Genomic DNA, 23,530 nt, shown 5'->3' with positions numbered 1-23,530 from the left:
TTTCTGGAATAGATTAGCATCTGAATCAGGGGACTGAGTAAAGATCCCTGAGAAAATCTCTCTCACCAGTGTGGGAGTGCAACATCCAGTCTGTTAGGACCTGGATAGAACAATGTGGGGGAAGGACAAATTCACTCTCTCTTCTTCAGCCAGGACATCTATCTTCTCCTATCCTTGGATGTCAAAGCTGCTGGTTCTCAGGCCTTCAGACTTGAACTGAGTTATACCACCACCTTTCCTGGTTCTCCACCTTGCACGTGGCAAATCATGAAACTTCCTGGCTTCCATAATCTCACTATATATATATATATACACACACACACACACACACACGTATCTATATGTATGTATGTGTGTATATATATATATCTCCTATTGGTTCTGTTCCCCTGAAGAACCCTAATACAAGCCATTACCTTAGAAGAAAGTGGGCTGAGATCCAGAAGGAATGGAGACTTTTTTTTTACTCTATTGTATATACTGTTTTGTACTGTCAGAAAAGTTTTCTATATGTGTATTTTTTGAGGCAGTTCTATGTGTACTGATAGGGAACTAGAGCTACAGTATGTTATTACTTTTTCCAAACAAAAAAAACAGAGCAGCGTGAACAGTATTATATATATATATATTACGCTTATTACATTGGGGAAAATCTATATAGAGATATATCTATACCTATTTAGATATATATCTAAAAATGTATGTTTATAAACACCTCCAGATAGGACAACTGGGTGACTAGGGGAAAGGATGAGAGAAAGACTTATCACTGTCTACTTTGTACTTTAGAATTTTATGCCCTGTCCATATGTTATTTAAAACTATATTGTTAACTAAAATGAGAAACTAGTAAGTTTTAAACGAATAATCCACTTTGGTCAAAGCACATGCATCTTGTTGGGGATTACTGGGATGTAAGACCAAAATAAAAATGTAGGTTGGAGCTTAGGCAAGACAAATGAGAGTGAGGAAGATCTCATTATGCTGGCATTTGCTTCCCTCCATCCCTGGAAGCCACTGGGAATGGTCTTTCCATAGTTCCAACTGGGCTGCTCCCTCCCTACTCGACCTCCCCAAAATCTAAGATCTCTCTCAGGGAAAGCCTCAAGCTTTTCAACTCAATCTCCCTCCCTCTCTTTCCCTGGCAAGGTAAAGAAAATTATCAAAAGCAAGTATATGTTCAGGGCTGGGCTTTTTAATAAACATTACTGAGTTTCAAAAGCAGAAACTCTTTTCCCCACCTCCCAACTCTCTCTTTCCTGGTTCATGTCAAAAACAAAGTCCACCGTTAGTCACAGTGCTTAAATTTTAATGCATTGACTAAAACATGGACACATTATAATGGAAATAATTCAGGGGATTCCCTCTTTTGATTAGAGAAGGAAGAAGAAGGGAGAGGGGCCTGATGATTCTGCAAGCATTAGGTATTCCTCCAACAAAGAGGAGGGCAACCATTGAGGGCGGTGGGGTGTCAGCAAGGAGGCTGAAGAAAACAAAGTCTGCAATGGCCAGAGTTTGCCTAGAACTCACTCTGCTGTTTCACTGTATCCTCTTGAATCTCAGTTTCAATGTGCAGCTGCCTATACTCTATCCAAGAGGATGTGAGGTAAGCATTTCTAGTTAGAGTGGTGAGAGCTTCCACAGCATGGTGGTGGCTGTCTTCAACACGAGAAATCTCAAGACATCAGACGGCTGCTTCATTCCCCAATGTTATCACAGCCCAAGGACCTCCGGCACACAGCTTGTGGCCTAGAAATATCTGTTAAATGAATAAACAGAAGAATGCCAATGTGTGTGCACAAACTACGATGCTGCCTCAGCATCACCCAAGACTGCTGAGGTGTGGTCCCTCTCCCCCAGCCTGGTCAGGGGAGGTAGTGCATGGATGGCAGTCCTAAGAGACCTCTTCGACCCTGAGCTGCTAGAGAAAATACCTGGGGAGCTGGTGCCAAGCAACAGGGCTGGCAGAATCAAGCCATGGGAAGAGTTTATGAGCAAGAATCAGTGAGAGGAAGAAAACTCAGGGGCAGATCTGGGGCAGTCAGGGCCAGGGAACTAAGTTAGGAACAGATGGGCCAGAGCCAGGAAGGACCAAGCCAGTGGCTGTGTTGGCAGATAAAGTAGCTGCCAGATGAGTACTTCAGACCAGATCAACGAAGTGGATTCAAGTCTCCAGAAAGAAAGAGTCTGCCCTTCTCCAAAGATCCAAGGCTGTCTGGTAGAAACTTCTCCAGTTATGGAAATGTTCTGTATCTGTGCTGTCCAATATGGTAGCCACAAGCCACATGTGGCTATTTTCAGCCATCTCAAAATGTGGCAAATGTGACTATGGAACTGAATTCTTAATTTTAATTAACTTTAATTTAAGATCTCTAGAAAACCCTTAGTAGGGCCGGGCATGGTGACTCACACCTGTAATCCCAGCACTTTGGGAGGCCAAGGCAGGAGGGTCGGTTGAGCTCAGGAGTTGGAGACCAGCCTGGGCAATAAAGTGAGATCTCATCTGAAAAAAAAATTAGTTGGGCATGGTGGCGTGAACCTGTAGTCCCAGCTACTCGGAAGGCTGAGGTGGGAGAATCACTTAAGCCTGGGAGGTTGAGACTGCAATGAGCCATGATCGCACCACTGCACTCCAGCCTGGGCAACAGAGCAAGACCCTGTCTCAAAAACAACAACAAAAGCAAAAACAACAGAAAACCATTAGGAGAAATAGCTCAAGACTTTAACCCTGTGCCAAAAGCACGGTGACCCAGCAGGAATCCCTTCCTCTATGCTCTCAGGTCAGAATGGAGAGTGGCTGGATGTTTGAACTGTGTAAACAGATGCAAAAACAGTTTAGGAATAAACATCAACTGAAAAAATAAGTGGCGACAGGCTCTGAATCAGAATAAAGATCTCCAAAAAAACCAAATTCCCAACCGAGGAAAACATCAGTATTACAAGCCAAAGAGCCTTCTACGTGGAAGCTGCCTGAGCTAAAGCGAAGGATGGAAGGAGGGTTTGGTCGTTTTACCTCCTACATCATCACTTCCATTCAGTTGCCACCCTGTTCTTTTAATTCCCCCTGACAGTATGATAGACTATCGCCAGGGAGTGATGAGATCAAATGTTTCTGAAGACCACTCCAGCCATGATACAGAGGATGGATTGGAGGACTCCCAAGCTGGAGGAGCTGTTAAGGCAGGGTGCTGCAGAAGTCCAAAGGAATTGGGGCCACCAAGAATGGCGATGGGAATGAAAAAACAAAAGGACATCTAGGATGTGGCAGCTGAGGGTTATGTTGAAAACTGCTTGAATATGGGAGGAAGACAGAACAAGAGAGGTCTCAAGTAATGATAAATGGTGCAGGTTGTAAAAACAGACTACGTGAATGCAAATCCTGTTTTTATGTTTGTTTGTTTGTTTTTCGCTTACAAACTGAGGGACCCGGAGTGAACTTAACCTGTTTTCCTGTTTCTGTAGAAGTGATTGCCCCTCTCCCACCCTCCACAGCACCTGTGGGCAGGTGTGACGAATGGTGCCCGGAATTCTATAAGCCCCTGTGGAGAGCTCACTTCTCTCCCTCCCTCACACCCAGCCTCTACCTGAAGATGATCAGGGATGTCATCATGCCCTCTAACCCTCTTTGTGCCAGTTAATGCCACAAGAAGCCAGGAGCCCTAGATCATGCCTTATCCTCTAGACTCCATACATTGTCTCTTTTGGTCCCATTTCTATCCTTCTCTAGCTCCCAAAACCCTTTGCCTCTGCCCTCTGGGTCTCACAGTCATCAGCAACAACCCTCATACTCTCAATCTCTTGTGTTGACATTCTCTCCAAGACTTTGATCTGAGCCTTGGCTCTCTGCTGAGGACACTGTTTGTTCTGCAGCCCTCTCCAGTGCTGTTGATGTTGTTCTCCTATCTCCTGTACAACTCCTAACAGTTGTGTAGGTAATCCTCAATGCTGTTTCCAGACCATTCTCCCACCTTCCTTCCCAAGAAAGCCTCACCACTGAATCTCATGTCATCCGACTATATCCCTAATACCCCACCTTGTTGGTCACCACGCATCACAAGACCACTCCTTATCATGTTTTTAACTTTTTAGCTCCTGGCTTGCTGTCACTCTTTCAAATACTGCTGCTGTCATAATGCTTAGTTCTCTCAACATCTTTCATGCCTCTAGCTCGCTATCTCTAGTAGGCAAACTGCAACTCTTCAACCACACACAGACCAACAATCCATTGATCCAGGTGTTTTCACTGTCCTCAATCCCATGTGGCCACCTTTCCATACTTACCCAGCTTAGCTTCCATGCTCTATCATTACAATCACTTCTTCGCATCAATCTTACCACCACCTTTGTCCCTGCCCAGTTGTGTCGCATTCACCTACAAAAATCCCACTGCTTGTTAAATCCGTATCTCAACCTGTTCCACACCTGCCTCCTAACAGGCGAATGTAAAGGGAAAAACATGCCACTATGCTGATGGGTCTCAGTGTAAATCCAGAACGCTCCTTCAGTTCCTTAGTCATGTGGGCCTCTGGTGCTGCTGGGAACCCTAGTTCATTTTCCAGTCCATTCATTCCCCACGTCATACTAGCTGACAATAGAAATATTCTAGGGGCTGGACTGAAGGTAGTGTTATCTTGATTGTTCAGTTAGTTACAGACAGAATTCCTTGTTCTACTCTCCCTTCTCAATACTGTTCTTTAAAAACAACTTTTTAGCAGAAATATTCTAGGTACATTTATGGGTATTAGCACAATTCTCACAACTACCCTATGTGATTCTGTTTGTCTGATTAACAGATGAAGAAAATGAGATACCAAATGTCAAAATAACTTCCCCCAGATACTGCAGGCAGTGAGTGGTCAAGCCAAGATTCAAATCTATGCAGATGGCTCCAAAGTTTGAGTTCTTGACCTTATTAGGATTAATTCATATCTTGTTATCTATCAAACTTCCAACACCTCCACCTGCTCTTCCTCTAACCTCATTTCATTTGGTTAGTTTTGGGTTTTTTCCAATTTAACTTCCACAAACCCTCACGATCACATCTACCCACCTAATTACATCTGGGCCCATATATGCCTTCCTTCCTGAACTATGCCCAAATTATTATTCTCCTATCTTCTCCTATCTAAACCAACCCTTCCACTTGAGCACTTGACCCTGTCCCACCTCCCAGCCACTGCTCCAGCAATGCCACCTCCCCTGGATCCTATATCATGTTTTTCCTATATCATGTTTTTCCTTCTCTACAGGATTATCCCCGCTGGCACACATTCATTGTCATTGTTGCCAATTTAAATCTCAAATGAATTATAAATCTCAAAACAATTATGCTAACTGAAAGAAGCCAGACCCCCAAATCCTAAATTCTGATTCCGTTTTATAAAATTCTAGAAAATGAACACTAATCTATGGTGACAGAAAGTATATCAGTAGTTACCTGAGGGGAAGGGGCCAAGGGATGGATTACCAAGGGCAGGAGGAAACTTGAGGGTATTAAACATGTTCATTAACTTGATTGTGGTTTCAAGGGTGTATAAATGTCAAAACATATCAAATGAACACTTCAAATATGTGTAGTTTATAGCATATCAATTATACCTAATTTTAAAAAAATCTCTTGACCCCACATACCTCCAGCCATTGTCCAATTTTGCTATTGCCTTTTATGTTAAAACTCCCTAAAGAGCTGTCAAAATGTACTATCTCCAGTTTCTACACCATTTTTTATCTTACTACTCTCCCCTGCCTTGCTCCACACCAGCTAAATGGGCCACCTTGCCATTCCTAACTCCCCAGGCATGCTTCTGCACTCTGTCCCCAGACAGCAATGAGGATCCTTCACTTCCTAAAGAACTTTGCTCAGTTGTCATCCCAGAGAGGCCTTCCTGAACTACTCTATTTGAAACTCCAACCCACCTATCACCCCTGACATTTGCCATCTCGCTCCCCTGCCTGATTGGTCTCCATCTCATTTAGCACCACCCTACCCCACTACATACGTACTTGTTTACTGAGTATCTCCCCCAATCAGAACATTGAGGGAGATATTTTGTCTATTTTGTTCATTGCCTATAACCTTGATTCCCTGGCCTCTAATGTGTCTCAATAAATATGAGGACCAGTGGATTAGTGTTTTCCGAGTCATTTGGTTGTAAATAAGAGAAACCCACTCACAGTCACCTAAGCAAACAAGTGTTAGAGGAAATTCAAAAAATATCATGGACTCCTAGGGGAAGAGGTACAACCAGAATAGGGCAATAGGAAGGCATCAGGAACTAAGGTGGTTTCTCTCTCTTCTAGTCTGATCTATTAAAGCAGGATAATCTTTATTTTCTTTGCACTTAGGTTGCATTCTTGTTCATTCTCTACAAACCAACTTTCTCCACTGATGACCTAGATACAGCATTCCCAGCCTCCCACTTTCTCAGATCAGGAATTTCACTATAAATCCCAATTACAAATCCCTGCTTAGAGAAGGGTTGAGTCCGTTGTACCACCATGGTCCAGTTAACTATAGCCTAGGGAAGAGGCATGTGGCTTTTTAGTGTCTAAGAGGGTATTTTGTTCATAGAAAATGAAATGCCCTCTCTTGAGTTGAACAGACTAAATTTGTTTTAATAGTCCCATTTACAATTCAAATTCCCTTAAACAACTTAATAGCATTTATACATTTAAAAAAATGATTCTCTTTTAAGCAGCACTGCAAATGCTTGACCCCATTAACAAAACCTTCCCGAGTGCTTAACTCTCATAAATATAATAAATTAAACATACGGTGACTTTCCAAGTTCTCTGAAACATTTCAGTACTCTTGCAGACTTAGTAACATTTTAAAGTACCTTTCAACTAAAACTCACAAGTCTAAAAATCTGTTAAGCATTTTAAATTAGAATCTTAAGGCCAGTGTCACATATTGTAATATGCCAATTATGTTTAAATACTTCAAAGAGCAAATACTATAGTTTGTCTCAATGAATATAATAACCATTCCTGCTGGGTGCAGTGGCTCATGCCTTTAATCCCAGTCATTAGGGAGGCTGAGGTGGGAAGATCGCCTGAGACTAGGAGATTGCCTCAGGCCTGGGCAACATGGTGAGAACTCTTCTATCAAAAAATCAAAATAAAAAATAAGCTGGGCATGGTGGCTCATCCCTGTAGCCCCAGTTTCTCAGGAGGCTGAGGTGGGAGGATGGCTTCAGCCTAGGAGACAGAAGCTGCAGTGAGCTATGATCACACCACTACACTCTAGCCTGGACAACAGAACAAGACCTTGTCTCTAAAAAAACAAAACAAACAAACAAACAAAAAAGTATTCCTGAATTTAAGTATTAATGGCTATGGGAATTGCTTCCTAACCTGTTTGAAAATGTGTAACTGTTCCATATTTTGAGACCTACAGCACTCAGTGAAGCTTTGTTAAAAGGAATGAGTAGTTTAGGCCTCAGCAGGCAAGCCACTGCACAGTGCTAGGATGAAGAGCTCACATTCAGGGACTTCAAGAGTGAATCAACTACTTTTGTTAATTCAATGTTAAATGAGAATAATATCAACCTTCAATGGTTGTGTTGAGAATCAAATGAAATGACATATGGGAAAACCTTTGTTACATGTTACAAAATTGATGGCAACTACAGCTTTAGGTAGAATTTCAACTTCTAATTTTTACTACTATGCAAATTATCAGAATATTTATGATGTTAACCTTTTAAAAAGGTTTTTAAATAGAAACTTTATTTAAATAAATGAACCCTTCTCAACCCCAAAACCCAGCTTCTGATCTTGACGAACATCATAATTACTCAGGGAAACACACTGCTAGTTCCCTTACAAGCCAGTGTGCTGTGTGATTGCTGAAACCAACTCATGAAAAGGAAACTGGCCCTATTTCCAAGCATACCCATATGAGAACATATTAAGTATATTCACTTTATATTAATTTAAACGTTAATGTTAGTCTAAATGTTAAATTAACTTAATATGTTAAACTTAATATGTTTATTTTTTACTTAAATAAGTAAAAATTACTTATTTTTACATAAAAGTACAATTACTTGCTGGAACACATTAAACATTTTTTCCAGAAAAAAAAAAAAAAAACCCTGAATTTACAGAACTAAAATTATGAGAGGAGATTCGCATTACAAAATCTTCCTCTATGGGTTCTTCTAGCTCAAGACATTTTTCTTACTGATTTTTAACTACTTGAGTTGGGGTAAGAATTAGAGAAAGGTCAGAGAGGTAGCAACTGTGAAATCAGTGTACTAGGAGTTAGTAGCCAACAATTATCTATCAAGAATGGATACATCAAAAAGCCAAGAAAATAAGAATCTCTTTATAAAAAAATAATATTTACAGGCTGGACAAAGTGGCTCACACCTGTAATCCCAGCACTTTGGGAGGCTGAGGCGGGTAGATCACTTGAGGTCAGGAGTTTGAGACCAGCCTGGCCAGTAAGGTGAAACCCCGTCTCTACTAAAAGTATAAAAATTAGCCAGGCCTGGTGGCACACACTTGTAATCCCAGCTACTCAGGAGGCTGAGGCAGGAGACTTGCTTGAACCCAGGAGGGCAGAGGTTGCAGCGAGCTGAGATTGCATCACTGCACTCCAGCCTGGGCGACAGAGTGAGACCCTGTCTTTAAAAAAAAAAAAAAAAAAACTTCTAAAAATAATTATTTACATTAAACTTCAAAAACAACTATTTTTCAAAGCAAACTGCTCTGGATTGGGGTTCTGAAACACAATATGATTGTGAATAATGGGGGGGGAATCTAAATACAAATCAGAGAAAATAGTTTTCAGAGGATTAGGTAGCTAGCTATAAGATTAGCTGGAAACATATGAAGAATAGTCTGAAAGGCTATTGTAAGAAAAACGACAAATTCTATCATTCCTCTGACCTAAAACAAGGTGAAAACTTGGTATAAAGGCTGCATGAAGAGAAGAAAAAAAAAGTAGTCCAATAAGGTCTATCTGTAGAGCTTTCACTCACACTCTGATTACAAACCTAGCTAGTGTCAGTTCTTCAGAGCCTTACTTGCCACACTTGGAACCGATGCAGTCCCATTACCAGCTGAAGCAGGGCATGTGATCTAAGACAAGTGTAAATATAAAGGAGAAAGGAAGCAAGCTAAGCAAGGGCCTAGAAATCCCAAAGGCACTGATCAAAGTGAAGAAAGAGGCTTTTTGTTGTTGCCATTTGTTTTTGTTGTTGTTTTCCAGAAGTAACACAAGGCTTTGTTCCTTTAGCAGGATTCCCCGTTGGACCCTCTCCAGAGAGGATTCAAATTTGAATTCCCATCTGAATACCAACCCGAATGTTGATACAGAACACTCCTGTACTAAAATTAATATCCATCCCAGATAAACCTACTCTGTGACCAAGACAATTGAGATCTTCTAGGTGAAGATGCTATGATTCAAAATATTACATGGAAAACCATGTCTTACTTAAAACAGGTACTTGTTTTCCGGCCATAATTATTCCAGTCTCTTCCATGGAACTGCTTCTGCAAATAGTTTTTTTAATGTATCAAAGACAGTCTCTTTCCGACATTTAATACATCAAATCTATTCCAACTTCAGAGTTTCTGTATGTCTTATTTAGCAGACACTATGATTCTATCTTCTTATTCTCTGGAAATCCATCAGATGTATGTTCCAACACAGAAGTGCCTTCCTTCCTTCTCATGGTGGCAAAAAGCATATCCATCATCCCCAAGGTTTCTAATAATTCTCTTTGGTAATCAATCTCTTTTTCTACAAGTCCTTGAAGTAGCAAAAACTTTTTATCAACTACAGGGGACTGACCAATTACAGGCAGATATATATCTAAAAAGAGAGAAAGGAAACACATTAACTAGCAATATCTTTCTATATATTAAGTGAAAAGCCAAAGTTTTCAAAAGTATAAAAATATTAACCATAAGAACACTGAAAATCTGTACTTACTTTATAATTAATTTATGATTTATAGAAAGTATAACAATCCCTCTGAGTAAATTTATTTCACAAAATAATAATTACATAAAGTATAGAAGTCTTGACTTACTTTCATTTTCCCATCTGAAAAATTGTCGTCATTATAGATGTCTATAAAAAGTTTTTTTATAATAACCCTAGCAAAGTCACGCCACTATAAACATTTTACTACCTTTTAAACTGCATTGCCTTGTTATTTTCTCCATGAAAATCCATATTGAGATTTGATAAAAGCAAGATATTTTGATCTACTTGATTTCCAAATTTGATTATTTGACATCTCTACTTTTGCAAGCATGTTAGGATTTTCAAGTTTTAACGACCACTTACCAATAATTATTTCAGCAGCATTGATTAAAACAGGGGCAAATCTTGGCTGAGAAAGATGCCTACAAAGTAAAAATTCAGTTTAGTGAAACTTGTAAACTTAAAAATAAAATCCTTAAAGCAGATTTAGTTGTTTCATCAGTTCTCTATAAAGATCAAACTAAATGTCTTTTATTTGGTGATAAAGGATTTCAGATGCAAAATGTGTTTCACAGACATAAAACATACCTTATCAAAAAATTAAGAACATGACTGATTTCCTTCTCATCCCGACCTGCAAGTGCATTTGCAAGGACTCCTCTTCGATTTAACTCCTTTATGATGGACACCGTAATCTCGGGTGTCTTTATTGTACAAGTGGGCTAGAAAAATTGTCAAAGTCAACATGAGCAGACAAAACAGCACAAAAAACATCACTGTCTTGCACTACATTATCAAGTTTGAATAGGTATTTATCTTCACAGTTCCAAGTCATGGTAATATGCAGGGTAAATAATAACATGACTTTAAAAAAAAATGCTCACTCACATCAAGAACTCTGTCGAGTGCCTTAGAGATCCGAAAATGTTTCAGATCCCTGTCGTACAATTCTAGGTGTTTCTTTGCTGGCCTGTTAATCAAAATGTCATCCTGCAACGAAAAGCACATTTATAAAGAAGAAAAATCAGTATCTGTATAAAGATACACTTAATATAAACTTTTCCATAATGAAGTGGTATCCCTGAACAATGCCACAAATAATGTTCATATGCCCATAATGTAGATTAAATAAAAATGAATCCTGCTAATCAGAGTCAGAAAAAAAAAATGGAGTAACTTGCTACATCAACATGTTCTTACTTTGTTAGAATTTTAACTTACAACATGCAACACTGCCTTAATTCTAGGTAAAAATTCCTCATTTCAGTTCTCTTTATGTGGCAGGCAGTGTAATACAATAGAAAGAGAAACAAAACAACAATCAGAGATAATGAGATCTAGTCTCAACAACTCTGGATACCAGTAATGAAATCCTTAATCAATCACAAATTCTTTGTCTCTCAATCTTCTCAGGTGCCAAACAGGGACATGATTGGTTCTACTACTTCTTGGGATTTAGATCAAATCAGGTAGTATGTGAAAGACAATATTTTGAATGAAGTAAAGCATTATAACATTATGTTATGATGCAGACTATTACAAAAAGTAGTCCTTGTTCCCCATTACTCATCAATAATGTCCCCAATCTAGCAATCCAGAAATAATTCTGATGTAGAGAAATGCAAAATAAAGTTAAAGTGCCATGTGAACTACACTTTCCCGTAATGTGCAGGGACGAAGCTGGTTACTCTAAAAAATTTCACCCTTTAAACAAAAATGAGAAATGCACAAATACCCGTTGCTTCATGTAATTTTTTCCTTTAATAAAGGTTCGATATGCAGGCCTTCTTCTTCTGGGAAGTGATTCCTTCTTTGCTTCAGATTTCCGATGTTTAACACTCAGTATTCCATTGGTCATTCCTACAACTATTGTCTCATCTTCATGCTAATAACAATTAGAAAAATAAGTTAGTCTATTCTTAACTCATAATTTATAGTACTTTTACTTCAAAACACATTTATAATGTGTTTGCTGCTTGTCCATACATTCACCAACAGTTCCATTCAGACACACATAGGCTGCCTAACAATGATTGGTGTAAGACGTTAAAGTAAAATCATTTTTTCCTTAGGATACAAGTACATTGACAGAACTTATACTTGTAAAATATCACCGGCAAAGTTTGTATAATAATACAAAGTTAACGGCATCAAGGATTACACAGTAGCATGACTTTTACGATCTTGCCCCTCAAAAATATTTTTAATAAGCTTTTCCTCTCCCAAATCAGATTTCTGTATAATATAGTCAAATGCCTTCCTGCCCAAATGTGGCTTCTCATAAAACTTGACAGTATACATTTCAGAAAGAGCAGTAACAAAGAAAAGGAGAGATTTCATTTTGTTGTCCCCTTCCCCCTCAATCTTTTTTTCTGCTCAGAGAGCTAATCTGCCTTTCTAGTGTACTATAATACTCTTGAATTAAATGAGTTGAAGAGAGATTTACCAGCTTCCCAGGACCTGCGTTTAGTGTTAACAATGCCTAGAGCACTGTACTTAGTTTGAAGTTATGCAGTGAGTGGGACCTAAACCCAAATTCATGCTAAGTCATTAGGACTTACATATTCCAGTAATTGTCTTAACTCAAATATCTAATGTGGTAAGAAAAGTTACTCAAATCCAAAAATAAAGCCCAAAATTCCATTTTAGTTTCATTTAACAGGCAGGGTTAGTGACAGACTTAAAAACAGGTAAAGGTACTTACTGCAAGGGCAAGACTCAAAATCGAAGCTGCATAATCAAAGCTGTGGACTACTTTGTAGGAAGTTGTGCTGTACACTTTCACCTTCCTAATAAAAAGAAAAGCTTTCTCAAAAATCACCTTGAAAATGAGTATAAAATGCAAATTTCTATTTTCTGAAAACTCAAAATACAAACATTAAAATCTATACAACAGTGAAGAAAAACAAAGATTAGTAATGTTAGTTACAAACTAATTCATCACTGAATCCCTTAAAAAATGAGCTGCAGGCAGGGCACGGTGGCTCACACCTGTAATCCAAGCACTTTGGGAGGCCAAGGTGGGTGAATCAACTGAGGTCAGGAGTTTGAGACCAGCCTGACCAACATAGTGAAACCCCACCTCTATTAAAAATACAAAATTAGCGAGGCATGGTGGCACATGCTTGTAATCCCAGCTACTTGGGAGGCTGAGGCTGGAGAATTGCTTGAACCTGGGACGTGGAGGTTACAGTGAGCCGAGATTGCACCACTGCACTCCAGCCTGGGCAACAAGAGCGAAACTCTGTCTAAAAAAAAAAAAGGGCTGTATACCAGCTCTAACTATAACATCTGTATAAAGACTTTGACTAGCCATTTATAAAAAAAATAGAAGGGCCGAGTGTGGTGGCTCAGGCCTGTAATCCCAGCACTTTGGAGGCCAAGGTGGGCAGATCCCTTGAGGCCAGGAGTTCAAGACTAGCCTGGCCAACATGGCATAACCCGATGTCTACCAAAAATAATAAAAACTAGCCAGGTGTGGTGACACATGCCTGTAATCCCACCTACTCAGGAGGCTGAGGTATGAGAATTGCTTGAACCTTGGAGGCAGAGGTTGCAGTGAGCCAAAATCATGCCACTGCCCTTCAGCCTGGGTCACAGAGTAAGACTCTGTCTCAAAAATTTTTTAAGAAAACAAAACAAAACAGAACAAAAAAAAACGACAGGATAGACCATGAGCCACTGTCATCTGAAGATCAAACTTGGGAGTAAAGAAAAGGTATCAGCCGGGCACAGTGGCTCACACCTGTAGTAATCCCAGCACTTTTGGAGGCTGAGGCAGGTGGATCACCTGAGGTTGGGAGTTAGACAGCAGCCTAACCAATATAGAGAAACCCTGTCTCTACTGAAAATACAAAATCAGCCGGGCATGGCGGCACACGCCTGTAATACCAGCTACTCAGGAGGCTGAAGCAGGAGAATCGCATGAACCCAGGAGGCAGAAGTTGCGGTGAGCCAAGACCGCGCCATTGTACTCCAGCCTGAGCAACAAGAGTGAAACTCCGTCTTTAAAAAAATAAAAGAAAAAGTATCAATGAAAGCACATCAGAAAGCCTAGTGTGATGGCTCACACCTGTAATCCCAGCACTTTGGGAGGCCAAGGTCAGCAGATTGCTTGAGCCCAGGAGTTCAAGACCAGCCTGGGCAACATGATGAAACCCCATCTCTACAAAAAATAAATCAAAAAAAAAAAAGAAAGAAAGAAAGAAAGCACATATGAAGCCAAAGATCAGGGCTTCTCAACCTCAGAATTACTGTCATTTTGGGGCACAGAATTCTTTTTTGTAAGGGCTGTTCTGTGCATTGTAGGATGTTTAGCAGCCTTCCTGGCCTCTATCCCCTATATGGCAAGTACCACGAGTTGTGATAAAAAAAAAAAACTTTCTCAAGATATTGTCAAACATTCCTTGAGGAACAAAAATCACTCTTGGTTGAAACCACCACAAATAGAGCCAATTTACACTTAGCTTTTAGGAACATACCTAAGAATCAAGTCCCAAATTGCCTAGTAACATGATTTCAGTAACATGTGTAAATACTTGCCATGTACTTACACAAAAAATTCCTTTGTATTAAAAATATTTTCTAGCTTTTAAAATATATACATTCAATCCTTATGGCAGGTTCCACATCTGCAGATTCAACCAACCATGGATTAAAAATATCCATAAATACATAAATAAAATAATACAGAATTTTAAAATACAGTGTAACAACTATTTACATAGCATTTGCATTGTATTAGGTATTACAAATAAGCTAGAGATGATTTAAAGTATACAGTGGATGTGTGTAGGTTATACGCAAATATGCCATTTTAAATAAGGGACTTGGGCATCCACAACCAATTCCCCTCAGTTACCAAGGGGTGACTGTATACTTTTTAATTAACATGCTGAAAACTAAAGTTTTTCATAACAGCAGAAAAAAATGAAAATATGGAAATAAAATAATTAAAAATAGATCGTGTAAGCCAGTCACGGTAGCTCACGCCAGTAATCCTAGTACTTTGGGAGGCCGAGGCGGGAGGATCTGTCAAACTCAGGAGTTTTGAGACCAGCCTGGGCAACATGGCAAAACTCCATCTCAACAAAAATACAAAAATGAGTCAGGTACAGTGGCATATGCTTGTGGTTCCAGCTACTCAGGAGGCTGAGGTGAGGGGATTGCTTGAAACGGGGAGGTGGAGGTTATAGTCAGCCAAGATCATACCACTGCCCTCCAGCCTGGGCAACACAGCAAAACCCTGTCTCAAAAAAAAATACTAATAATAAATCATGTAAATCCTAGAACTGTGCCATACTTCTAGCCACACGTGGCTACTGACCACTTGAAATGTGGCTAGTGAAAATGAGAAACTAAATTTTTTATTTTACCTAATTTTAATTTAAAAACTGAGACAGTAATTTTTACAAAATATTAACGTTCTTTTTTTTTTTTAGAGACAGGGTATCGCTGTCACCCAGGCTAGAGTACAGTGGTACTATCACAACTCACTGCAACCTCAAACTCCTGAGCTCAAGTGCTTCTCCTGCCTCAGCCTCCCTAGTAGCTATGATTAAAGGTGTGTACTACTGTGGCCAGCTAATTTTTAAAATTTTTTGTAGAGATGGGGTCTCACTATATTGCCCAGGCTGGTCTCAAACTCCTGCCCTCAAGTGATCCTCCCACCTTGGCCTCCCAAAGCACTGGGATTACAGGTATAAGTCACTGCACTCAACCTAAAATATGATTATTGTATCACAGTGCACATGTTTAGATGCTTAATTTATTTCTAGTATCTTAACAATTTTGACATAGATTACATGCTGAAATTAAATTTTATATGTAATATATATTGTATTTTTACATTAGATATTAGGCTAAACAAAATGTGCTATCTAACTTTTAGGCCAGGCACAGTGGCTCATGCCTGTAATCCCAGCACTTTGGGAGGCCAAGGTGGGTGGATCATGTGAGGTCAGGAGTTCGAGACCAGCCTGGCCATTATGGCAAAACTCCACCTCTACTAAAAATACAAAAACTAGCCAGGCAGGGTGGGAGGCGTCTATAATCCCAGCCAATCGGAAAGCTGAGGCAGAATCGCTTGAAACCAGGTGGTGGAGGTTGCAGTGAGCTGAGATCACACCACTGCATTCTAGCCTGGGCAACTGAGTGAGACTCCATCTCAAAAAAAAAAAAAAAAAAAAATTATCTATATTTTAAAAAACTTTTTAGGTCCGGCACAGTGGTTCACGCCTGTAATCCCAGCACTTTGGGAGGGCGACATGGGCAGATCACAAGAGGCCAGAAGTTCAAGACCAGTCTGGGCAATATGGCAAAACCCCATCTCTATGAAAAATACAAAAATTAGCCAGGTGTGGTGTTGCACACCTGTAATCCCAGCTACTCAGGAAGGTCACAAGAATCAATTGAACCTGGGAAGCAGAGGTTGCAGTAAGCCCAGATTGTACCACTGCACACCAGCCTGGGTGACAGAACAAGACTCTGTCTCCAAAAAAAAAAAAAAAGAAAAAAGAAAACCTCAAAATATATGAATGTACAATAATGGTTTTAAAATATGGTTCATAGAATAACATTATTTAAAAGGTTATCATTCAAATGGTTCAATAATGTTGTTTAAGTATATAAGTTAAAACAAATTGTGTCAAAAGAGAAAATAAGTAGCTATGTGTAAACAAAAGGTCAAAACTATTTTCAACTCAACAGGTTTTTATCTCCTGGAAATCATTATCAGAATACTTATCACAAATATTGCTGAAATAACTCATTTCCTCAAATAGTAAACATCTGTACACTAATAATAATATACAAAAAAATTAAAATGCCAACCTATCCAGTGAGCCAGAGAGTAACCTCTGTCCAGAGCTGCTTAGACATAAACATGTCACGGTTTTGTGATGATTTTTCAAAGATACGAGTAATTGTCCTCCTTTTAACATATCCCAGACTTTAACATAACGACCTCCTATAAAAAGAAATCATCATTAGTTGGATATTCTGCCAACAGATTCAACATATTAAAGAACTGAAAAGCATTCTTCCCTGGACACTCCACAAAGCATGCAGGCTGAGTGAGGGAGTCCAGGCCAGGCTGCCTGGTAAAATCCTGGCTCCACCACTTCCTGGGTTATTGGTAATAACAGTTCCTACCTCACAGAACTGTTATGACAAATAATATTTGTGAAGCATACAGAAATTCCAGCAAAATAAATGTATAACTGAAAGAGTTCATTTTAAGAAAATTGTAATAAAATCATTTTTTAAAAGAAATTCTATATAGCGGTGGGAGTGAATAATGTAGATTTGCAGCAAAATATCAAGCAGAAAAGTCTAATATGGAAAAACAGAAAAAGGGATGGAAGGGGAGACCGAAATCTTGACTGGGGAACAGGAGTTGGAACCCAACTCACCGTTCCCACCTCTCCACTCCTATGTGGCACCTCACAAGAGGGATCACAGTTGAAATCACTGATCTAGTTCAACCCTCTCATTTTCAAGGTCTAGAGACCTTAAGGGATTGCCCAAGGTCACAATTAGCTAGTGACACACAGTGGAGATTAGCATTCTATTCTCCCTGTTCAACTTGATATTTTTTCCATTTGTCAGAATAACAGCAAGAAAAGTAGAAATATCTGACTGAGTCTTAGAGTCTTGCTATGTTGCCCAGGCTGGTCTCAAACTCCTGGACTCAAGCTATCCACCTGCTTCGGCCTCCCAAAGTGCTAGGATTACAGGCATGAGCGACCACACCCCACCTCAACTTATTTTTAAATCAAATAGCTACTGGGGAAAAGAATATAAAACAGAGTAATTTCTAGCCAAATTTTAGAATTAAAAAAAAAAAAAAAGGATGCACATACAGCAACATAGCAACACATATGTTGTCAAGTGTACGTACTACCAATACATTCTTCTAATATGAACACATTTTACTTTATTTACAAATGATAAAAACCAATTTACTTCTTCCATTGTAATTATGAAAATGCAATATGTGCAAAATGAGAAAAACATCTCAGTCCCAACTTGTTGAAAAATGTACCAAGGCCCCTTTTGAGGTCACATTATCTCCTTTCTCTAGTACTAGCAGCTATCCGCTGGGTAGGGGCATTTCAATCAAGAGAGGCACAGAAAAAGAGACAAGCCTACAAGATCTCAAATAACTGATTTTCAAAAGCTGCTGCAGATCTGTTAGGTAGGAGCAAAAGGAGTATGAGCTAAATTTCTGGGGTTAAATAAGATGGCACAGGGCTAAATATATAAGGTAGGCTCTCGAGTTCTGTGATTTCAGATCACTTACCACTTTGCCTTGGAAAAATCAGTTAAAACTTTCATTTCATTAGCTGTAAAATAGGGAAAAAGCTAACTACCTTGTAGCATCGTCTAGGGCATTAGAGTTAATATGTATATAACAGCACAGTGCCTGGCTCACATTAGGTACACAATAAATGATAACTGCTTGCCAGTCCTACCTATCAACTGTTTGAACAAAAACTTAGATATGCAATTCAAGTGCACACTGATAAATTATAAAGAGCAACTGATTTTAAACAAATGTGATTCAAAACCAACAATATTGGTGAAAGCTATTTTTAAGAAGTACCTGCTGACACCAGAAGACCTCCAGAGGGGAAAAGCAGGACACTCTCCACTGGTTGCCCATGCTCAACAGAGAGAACACTCGTATTCGTTCGTGCATCAAACATCTTCACAGTATGATCATATGATCCTAAAATGTCAATTTTTGTATTTTTAGTTTGACTGTTTAAAACAACAAAAACTGTATGTATCCAGGTACAAATTTTAAAAGGAAAAAAAGTTTAGATGGAATTTTAAAAAGACATATATGTATATTCATGAAGATACAGGACCTCCAAACCCTCTACTACTGATCGTGCCTGAAGAAGCACTACACAATACTATACAAAATCTAACTTGCTCTGATCTTAAAATATTCCTTTCTTTGGACTACTGTCACTACTAAATCATCTGGAAATCTTTGTAAAGGCACCCACAAAGGCTAAACTGCACTGTCTTTGTTTCTTGGCTGCTTGAGGCAGGGAACTATCCATTACAGTTCTGAGAGTCTATTATGTTTTCAAGACAGCCTGATTTTTCCAAACACATTTGGAAGACATGAACAATCAACAAAAGAAGAATAAGAAAATAAAAAACAATTGGAAGCCAGGCACGGTGGCTCACACTTGTAATCCCAGCCCTCTGGGAGGAAACTGATGCAGGTTGATCACTTGAGCCCAGGAGTTTGAGACCAGCCTGGGTGACATGGCGAAACCCTGTCTCTACAAAAAAAAAAAAAAAATACACAAAGTAGCTGCACGTGGTGGTGGGCACCTGTAGTCCCAGCTACTTGGGAGGCTTAGGTGGGAGGATCACTTGAGCCTGGGGGTAGCAGATGCAGTGAGCTGTGATCACATCACTGCACTCCAGCCTGGGCAACAGAGTGAGACCCTGTCTCAAAATAAATACAAACATACATACATAAAAATTAATTTAAAAATTGGAGAATTAATCAGAAACATATTTCTTCATAAAAAAAATTTTAAATCCCTCCATCCCAAGAGTCCCTTAGCAACATTAAAGTACATCCCCATGAGATTATTTGCTTCAGGAGGGAATAGAGTTCACCAACCTGTTATAAAGAGATCCGGATTAAGTTTGCTAGCACATCCACACCTCACATAATCAGAATGTTCTTTAAATGTCAAAATTTCTTTGGAGTTTGGAATATCCCATAATTTAACTGTATAATCATCAGCTCCAGAGACCACATGATATTTGTCAGCTGTAAAATCTACTGTATGCACTGCTCTGAAAGATTGAAGATCAATACATTAGAAAGCAAGAAAATTATTTTTCTGGTACCTTCTAACATAAAATGTTCCTTTTTCTCAGATTAAAAAAAAAAAGCAGCTGAGTTTCAGGGAGTCTTCATAGAGGGAAATCATGAAAGAAAGAGAAAACTTACAAGTGTTTGCCCCCAAGCCAATTAAGAAATGTAAATACTCCTATATTGTAAAGTTTAAAAAAAAATTAAAGAATAGCCTTAAAATCATACTTTCTAAAATGTTAACAATTCCATTTAGCTGCTGAATATGGGCGCAAAGGCAGTTCAATTTTTAAAATTTCAAAAAGTTCTTTAAAAAACTCTAAAAAGATTTACCACTAAATAGAATCATGTTACATAAATTTCTGTTATATTTTATCAAGTTTCAGCAAGGACATTGGTAATCCTGAAAATGAAGTTATAATATAAAATTGTGATGGCCACTTAATTTATCAAGGGGCAAAATACTATAAATCCAAGAGGAAAATCCACCTTCCAACTTGACTTCAACATGAGAGCTTCCAAGACAGTACAGGCCGATAGAGCTCTCATTACTAGCTGTAAGGTTGTCTTTAGATCAGTAATTCATCACCTCAACTGGGCCACAGACCCCACTAAAGTTAACCAAAAGCTACAGAATAGCTCCCTAGATAAACGTATATTTCCTAAAACATCATATACAATTCTAGGGAATTCATAAGCCCCATGAAACTGGACCACGGAACCGAAGTTAAGCACTCTTAGAACAATCAGGAAATATAGTACACACAGGCAAATAATCTTCATAAAACTGCTCTATGTTTTTCATCAAAGCCCAGAGAAAAAAAGAGCTTACAACAAAATAAAACCAGAACACATAAAAACCAACTGTCTCTTACTTTGTATGGCCTTCAAACTGCCTGAGGGGAGCCCTCCCACTTATATCAAAAAGTTGAACTCCACCGTCTTCACTGCCAGCCACAAGCAATCTACCATCTTGTCGAAAAGTAGCACAGTAGGCTGTGTCTTTAAATCGAGAAAAGGTTTTTATAGGTTCTTGGGAGTATCGGCCATAAATGTGAATCTACAAGAGGAAAGACAGTATTTCACCAGATGACTCAAGATCAGTAGTAAACTATACAAAAGAAAAATAAAGAAATTCAATATTATACTTACTCTTGAGGAAGCTGTGACAGCATAATTATATGGAGGCTGAGGAGAAAAGTCTACTTTTGAAACTGCACCAAATTCCTTAATCTGAACAGGGGTCTTAATAAAAAATAATAGCATGTTAACAGAGTTACCGCTGGTAAGACCTATCTAAGCATTACATAATTTCTTACAGACCATTTCTCTTTGTTCTTAGTAACATTTCTTAGGTTGTATTTAACATAAAATTACAAAGAAAGCAAAAAAGGTCCATATCTCATCACCCAGACTATTCTTGTTGCCACTGAAATAAATGTATGGTTAGAAAGCCACACTCCACTCTGTCTCTTCAGCTATTGAGTTTACTGTGATTTCTACCAGGAAAAAAAAAAAAAAAAAGTTATCATGTCTATGCCAGCATATAATAACCATGTAGTTTTAAAATAACACAAAGATAATCATACCATGCAGGCTGTTCCACATCTTGCTTCTTTTCACTTAGTAACACATATTAGCTATCATAGGAGCAACAGACTTACCATCCATTTTAAGGACACACTGTAATTTACTATACCAGTCCACTACTAACAGACATAGGTTTTTCAAGATTTCTACTATTACAAGCAATACTTCATTAAACATCTTTACATACATGAGATTCAAATTTTAAAATTTAATTCATTTGGCATTGATTGATCATCTATTGTGTGCTAGGTATTTGTATGGTTACTCTGATTAAGCAGTATGGACTTTTACATAAAATTCCAAGAAAAAATAGATATCAAATTATCTGCCCAAACTATAAGCTGCTGATAGTTTTTAGTTAACAATTCTCTGTTAGAGCATCCAGAGTATAACATACGCTAGAGAAATTGGCATAAACACAAATCCCTCCTCCCTCATTATCTCCCACACTCACCTTATAGTTGTTCCAGTACAGTGTATCTTGCGTGATTTTTTCACCAAGTATAGGATATGTCTGAATAGCTACAGGCTTATAACCAGCCATAATTCCATATAATTGCACTATTCCAAGGGTCACTATTTTGGAATTGGTATTAGAAATAATCGCAGTGACTCTGTCGTAATTCTGAAAAAGAAAATATTTTATATACATATTATAAACTTGTACATATAGTTGATTTCCACTTTGCTTTCTTTAAAAGGTCTGTGTGGAAGTATATAGAGACCAATAAGCCATGTAATTGTAACCCAGAAAAGGCAATCTATAGGAAACAGGAATAATTAAAGTAAGGGCTATCATATCGCACCATCTATTCAGCTGTACACAAAGGTTCTTACACCTAGCCAACCGTTTTACAACACTTGGGAATAAATCTAGCACAGCCTTACAGTAGCCAAATCAAAAAGGATCATGCTGGCTTTGAGTGTCCATTTTTTGGCAACAGGAAACATTAAGGTGAAACTGCAAATACAAGTTTCCTGAATCCAAGTTTTGGATGACATTTAATCCATAACAATTACAGTTACGGACTTGATTTCCTGAAAGCCTAAAAATGCTAATAATTAAGAAACACAAAGCTTCTAATGTAGAAGCTTAAAATTAAATTTACTTTAAAAGGTTTAAACTGTAGGAACGAAAACTGTAATAAAGCAATCCTGAAATTAAATTCAACACTAAAGTGGTAGAATAGGATAAAACTTTTAAATAACATGCAATCGAGCCAAAACATCTTTCCAGAACGATTCAATTGCAAAAGAGATTCAGTTATCAGGTAAATGATTCCAGAGGTGGTACTCATCATCTATTCCAAGAAGCCTGAAAACTTTACATCAGTAACACCACAACAAATAGGTATAACATATATTTAAAAGGTGCTTTAATGAAATACAACGACCAATGATTAACAGGGGAACACTCTTCTGTTCATTCAAGTACCTACCAACGTGCAGGACACTGTTCTAGGCACTGGGGATATAATGGTGAATGAAATAAAGACATGGTCTGTGCCCTCGCTTACTCCAGTATACTCCATTTTGGCTGGTGACTGGCACCAGATATTAACATAGACTCAGCCTTTCCGTGTCCTTCTTCCTCACTCCCTACATCCAAATAGTTAACAAGATCTGCTGATTTTATCTCCCAAATCTTTTAAAACTCCATTACGTTCACTTCACCTGAGGGAACCTCGTAAGCAAAGACAAAGATGGAAATGTGTCCATTGCCTTGGAGAGTTGCTGATTACTCCGGGAACTAACAACGGTGGACAGGAGAGGGTGCAATCGCAGAGAAGAATCTAGGTCGAAGCTTAACTGAGGGGAACTTGAGCCGGTTAAAGAATTTAGCCACTCTACTATACAGCCTGGGAAGCCCCAAGAGCATGCCAGATAACACAGAAAGGCCGGGTGTGTGGGCTTCCCTCAATGGGAGCCGCCTTCACCTACCTCCACCGAGCCCCAAAGGGTCCGACGAGACACCTCGACCCAAGGACAATTAATCGGACTGGGCCAGCTCCCTATCCCCTGGACAGTTCAGCAGCACTGGCGTAAAAATCACGTGGACCCTCAAGGAGCCGGCGACACACACAGCGAACCTAACGTCGCGCGAAAATGACGTACCAGCGCACGCTCAAGACACTCACGCAACC

At 38.9% G+C, this 23,530-nt stretch overlaps 1 protein-coding gene across 1 annotated transcript; it reads right to left on the bottom strand.

Annotated features, from left to right (window-relative positions):
• Nucleotides 1-6,594: 6,594 nt before the first annotated feature.
• On the bottom strand, nucleotides 6,595-23,488 carry UTP15 (UTP15 small subunit processome component). The gene is made up of 13 exons (XM_005557139.5): nucleotides 23,328-23,488; nucleotides 21,841-22,011; nucleotides 20,949-21,041; nucleotides 20,672-20,856; nucleotides 19,599-19,777; nucleotides 18,552-18,677; nucleotides 16,778-16,913; nucleotides 12,651-12,735; nucleotides 11,682-11,831; nucleotides 10,835-10,936; nucleotides 10,535-10,668; nucleotides 10,310-10,368; nucleotides 6,595-9,829 (listed from the first exon to the last, which is right to left on the bottom strand). Exons 2-13 carry the CDS (start codon nucleotides 21,928-21,930, stop codon nucleotides 9,612-9,614), a joined length of 1,557 nt encoding a protein of 518 aa, XP_005557196.3. The 5' UTR covers nucleotides 21,931-22,011; nucleotides 23,328-23,488; the 3' UTR covers nucleotides 6,595-9,611.
• Between the last annotated feature and the right edge of the window lie 42 nt (nucleotides 23,489-23,530).

This window comes from Macaca fascicularis, chromosome 6, assembly GCF_037993035.2.
Source record: "Macaca fascicularis isolate 582-1 chromosome 6, T2T-MFA8v1.1".
In the NCBI taxonomy this organism is placed as follows: domain Eukaryota; kingdom Metazoa; phylum Chordata; class Mammalia; order Primates; family Cercopithecidae; genus Macaca; species Macaca fascicularis.
The sequence above is the reverse complement of the archived record's forward strand: the minus strand, read 5'-3'. Positions and strand labels throughout refer to the sequence as shown.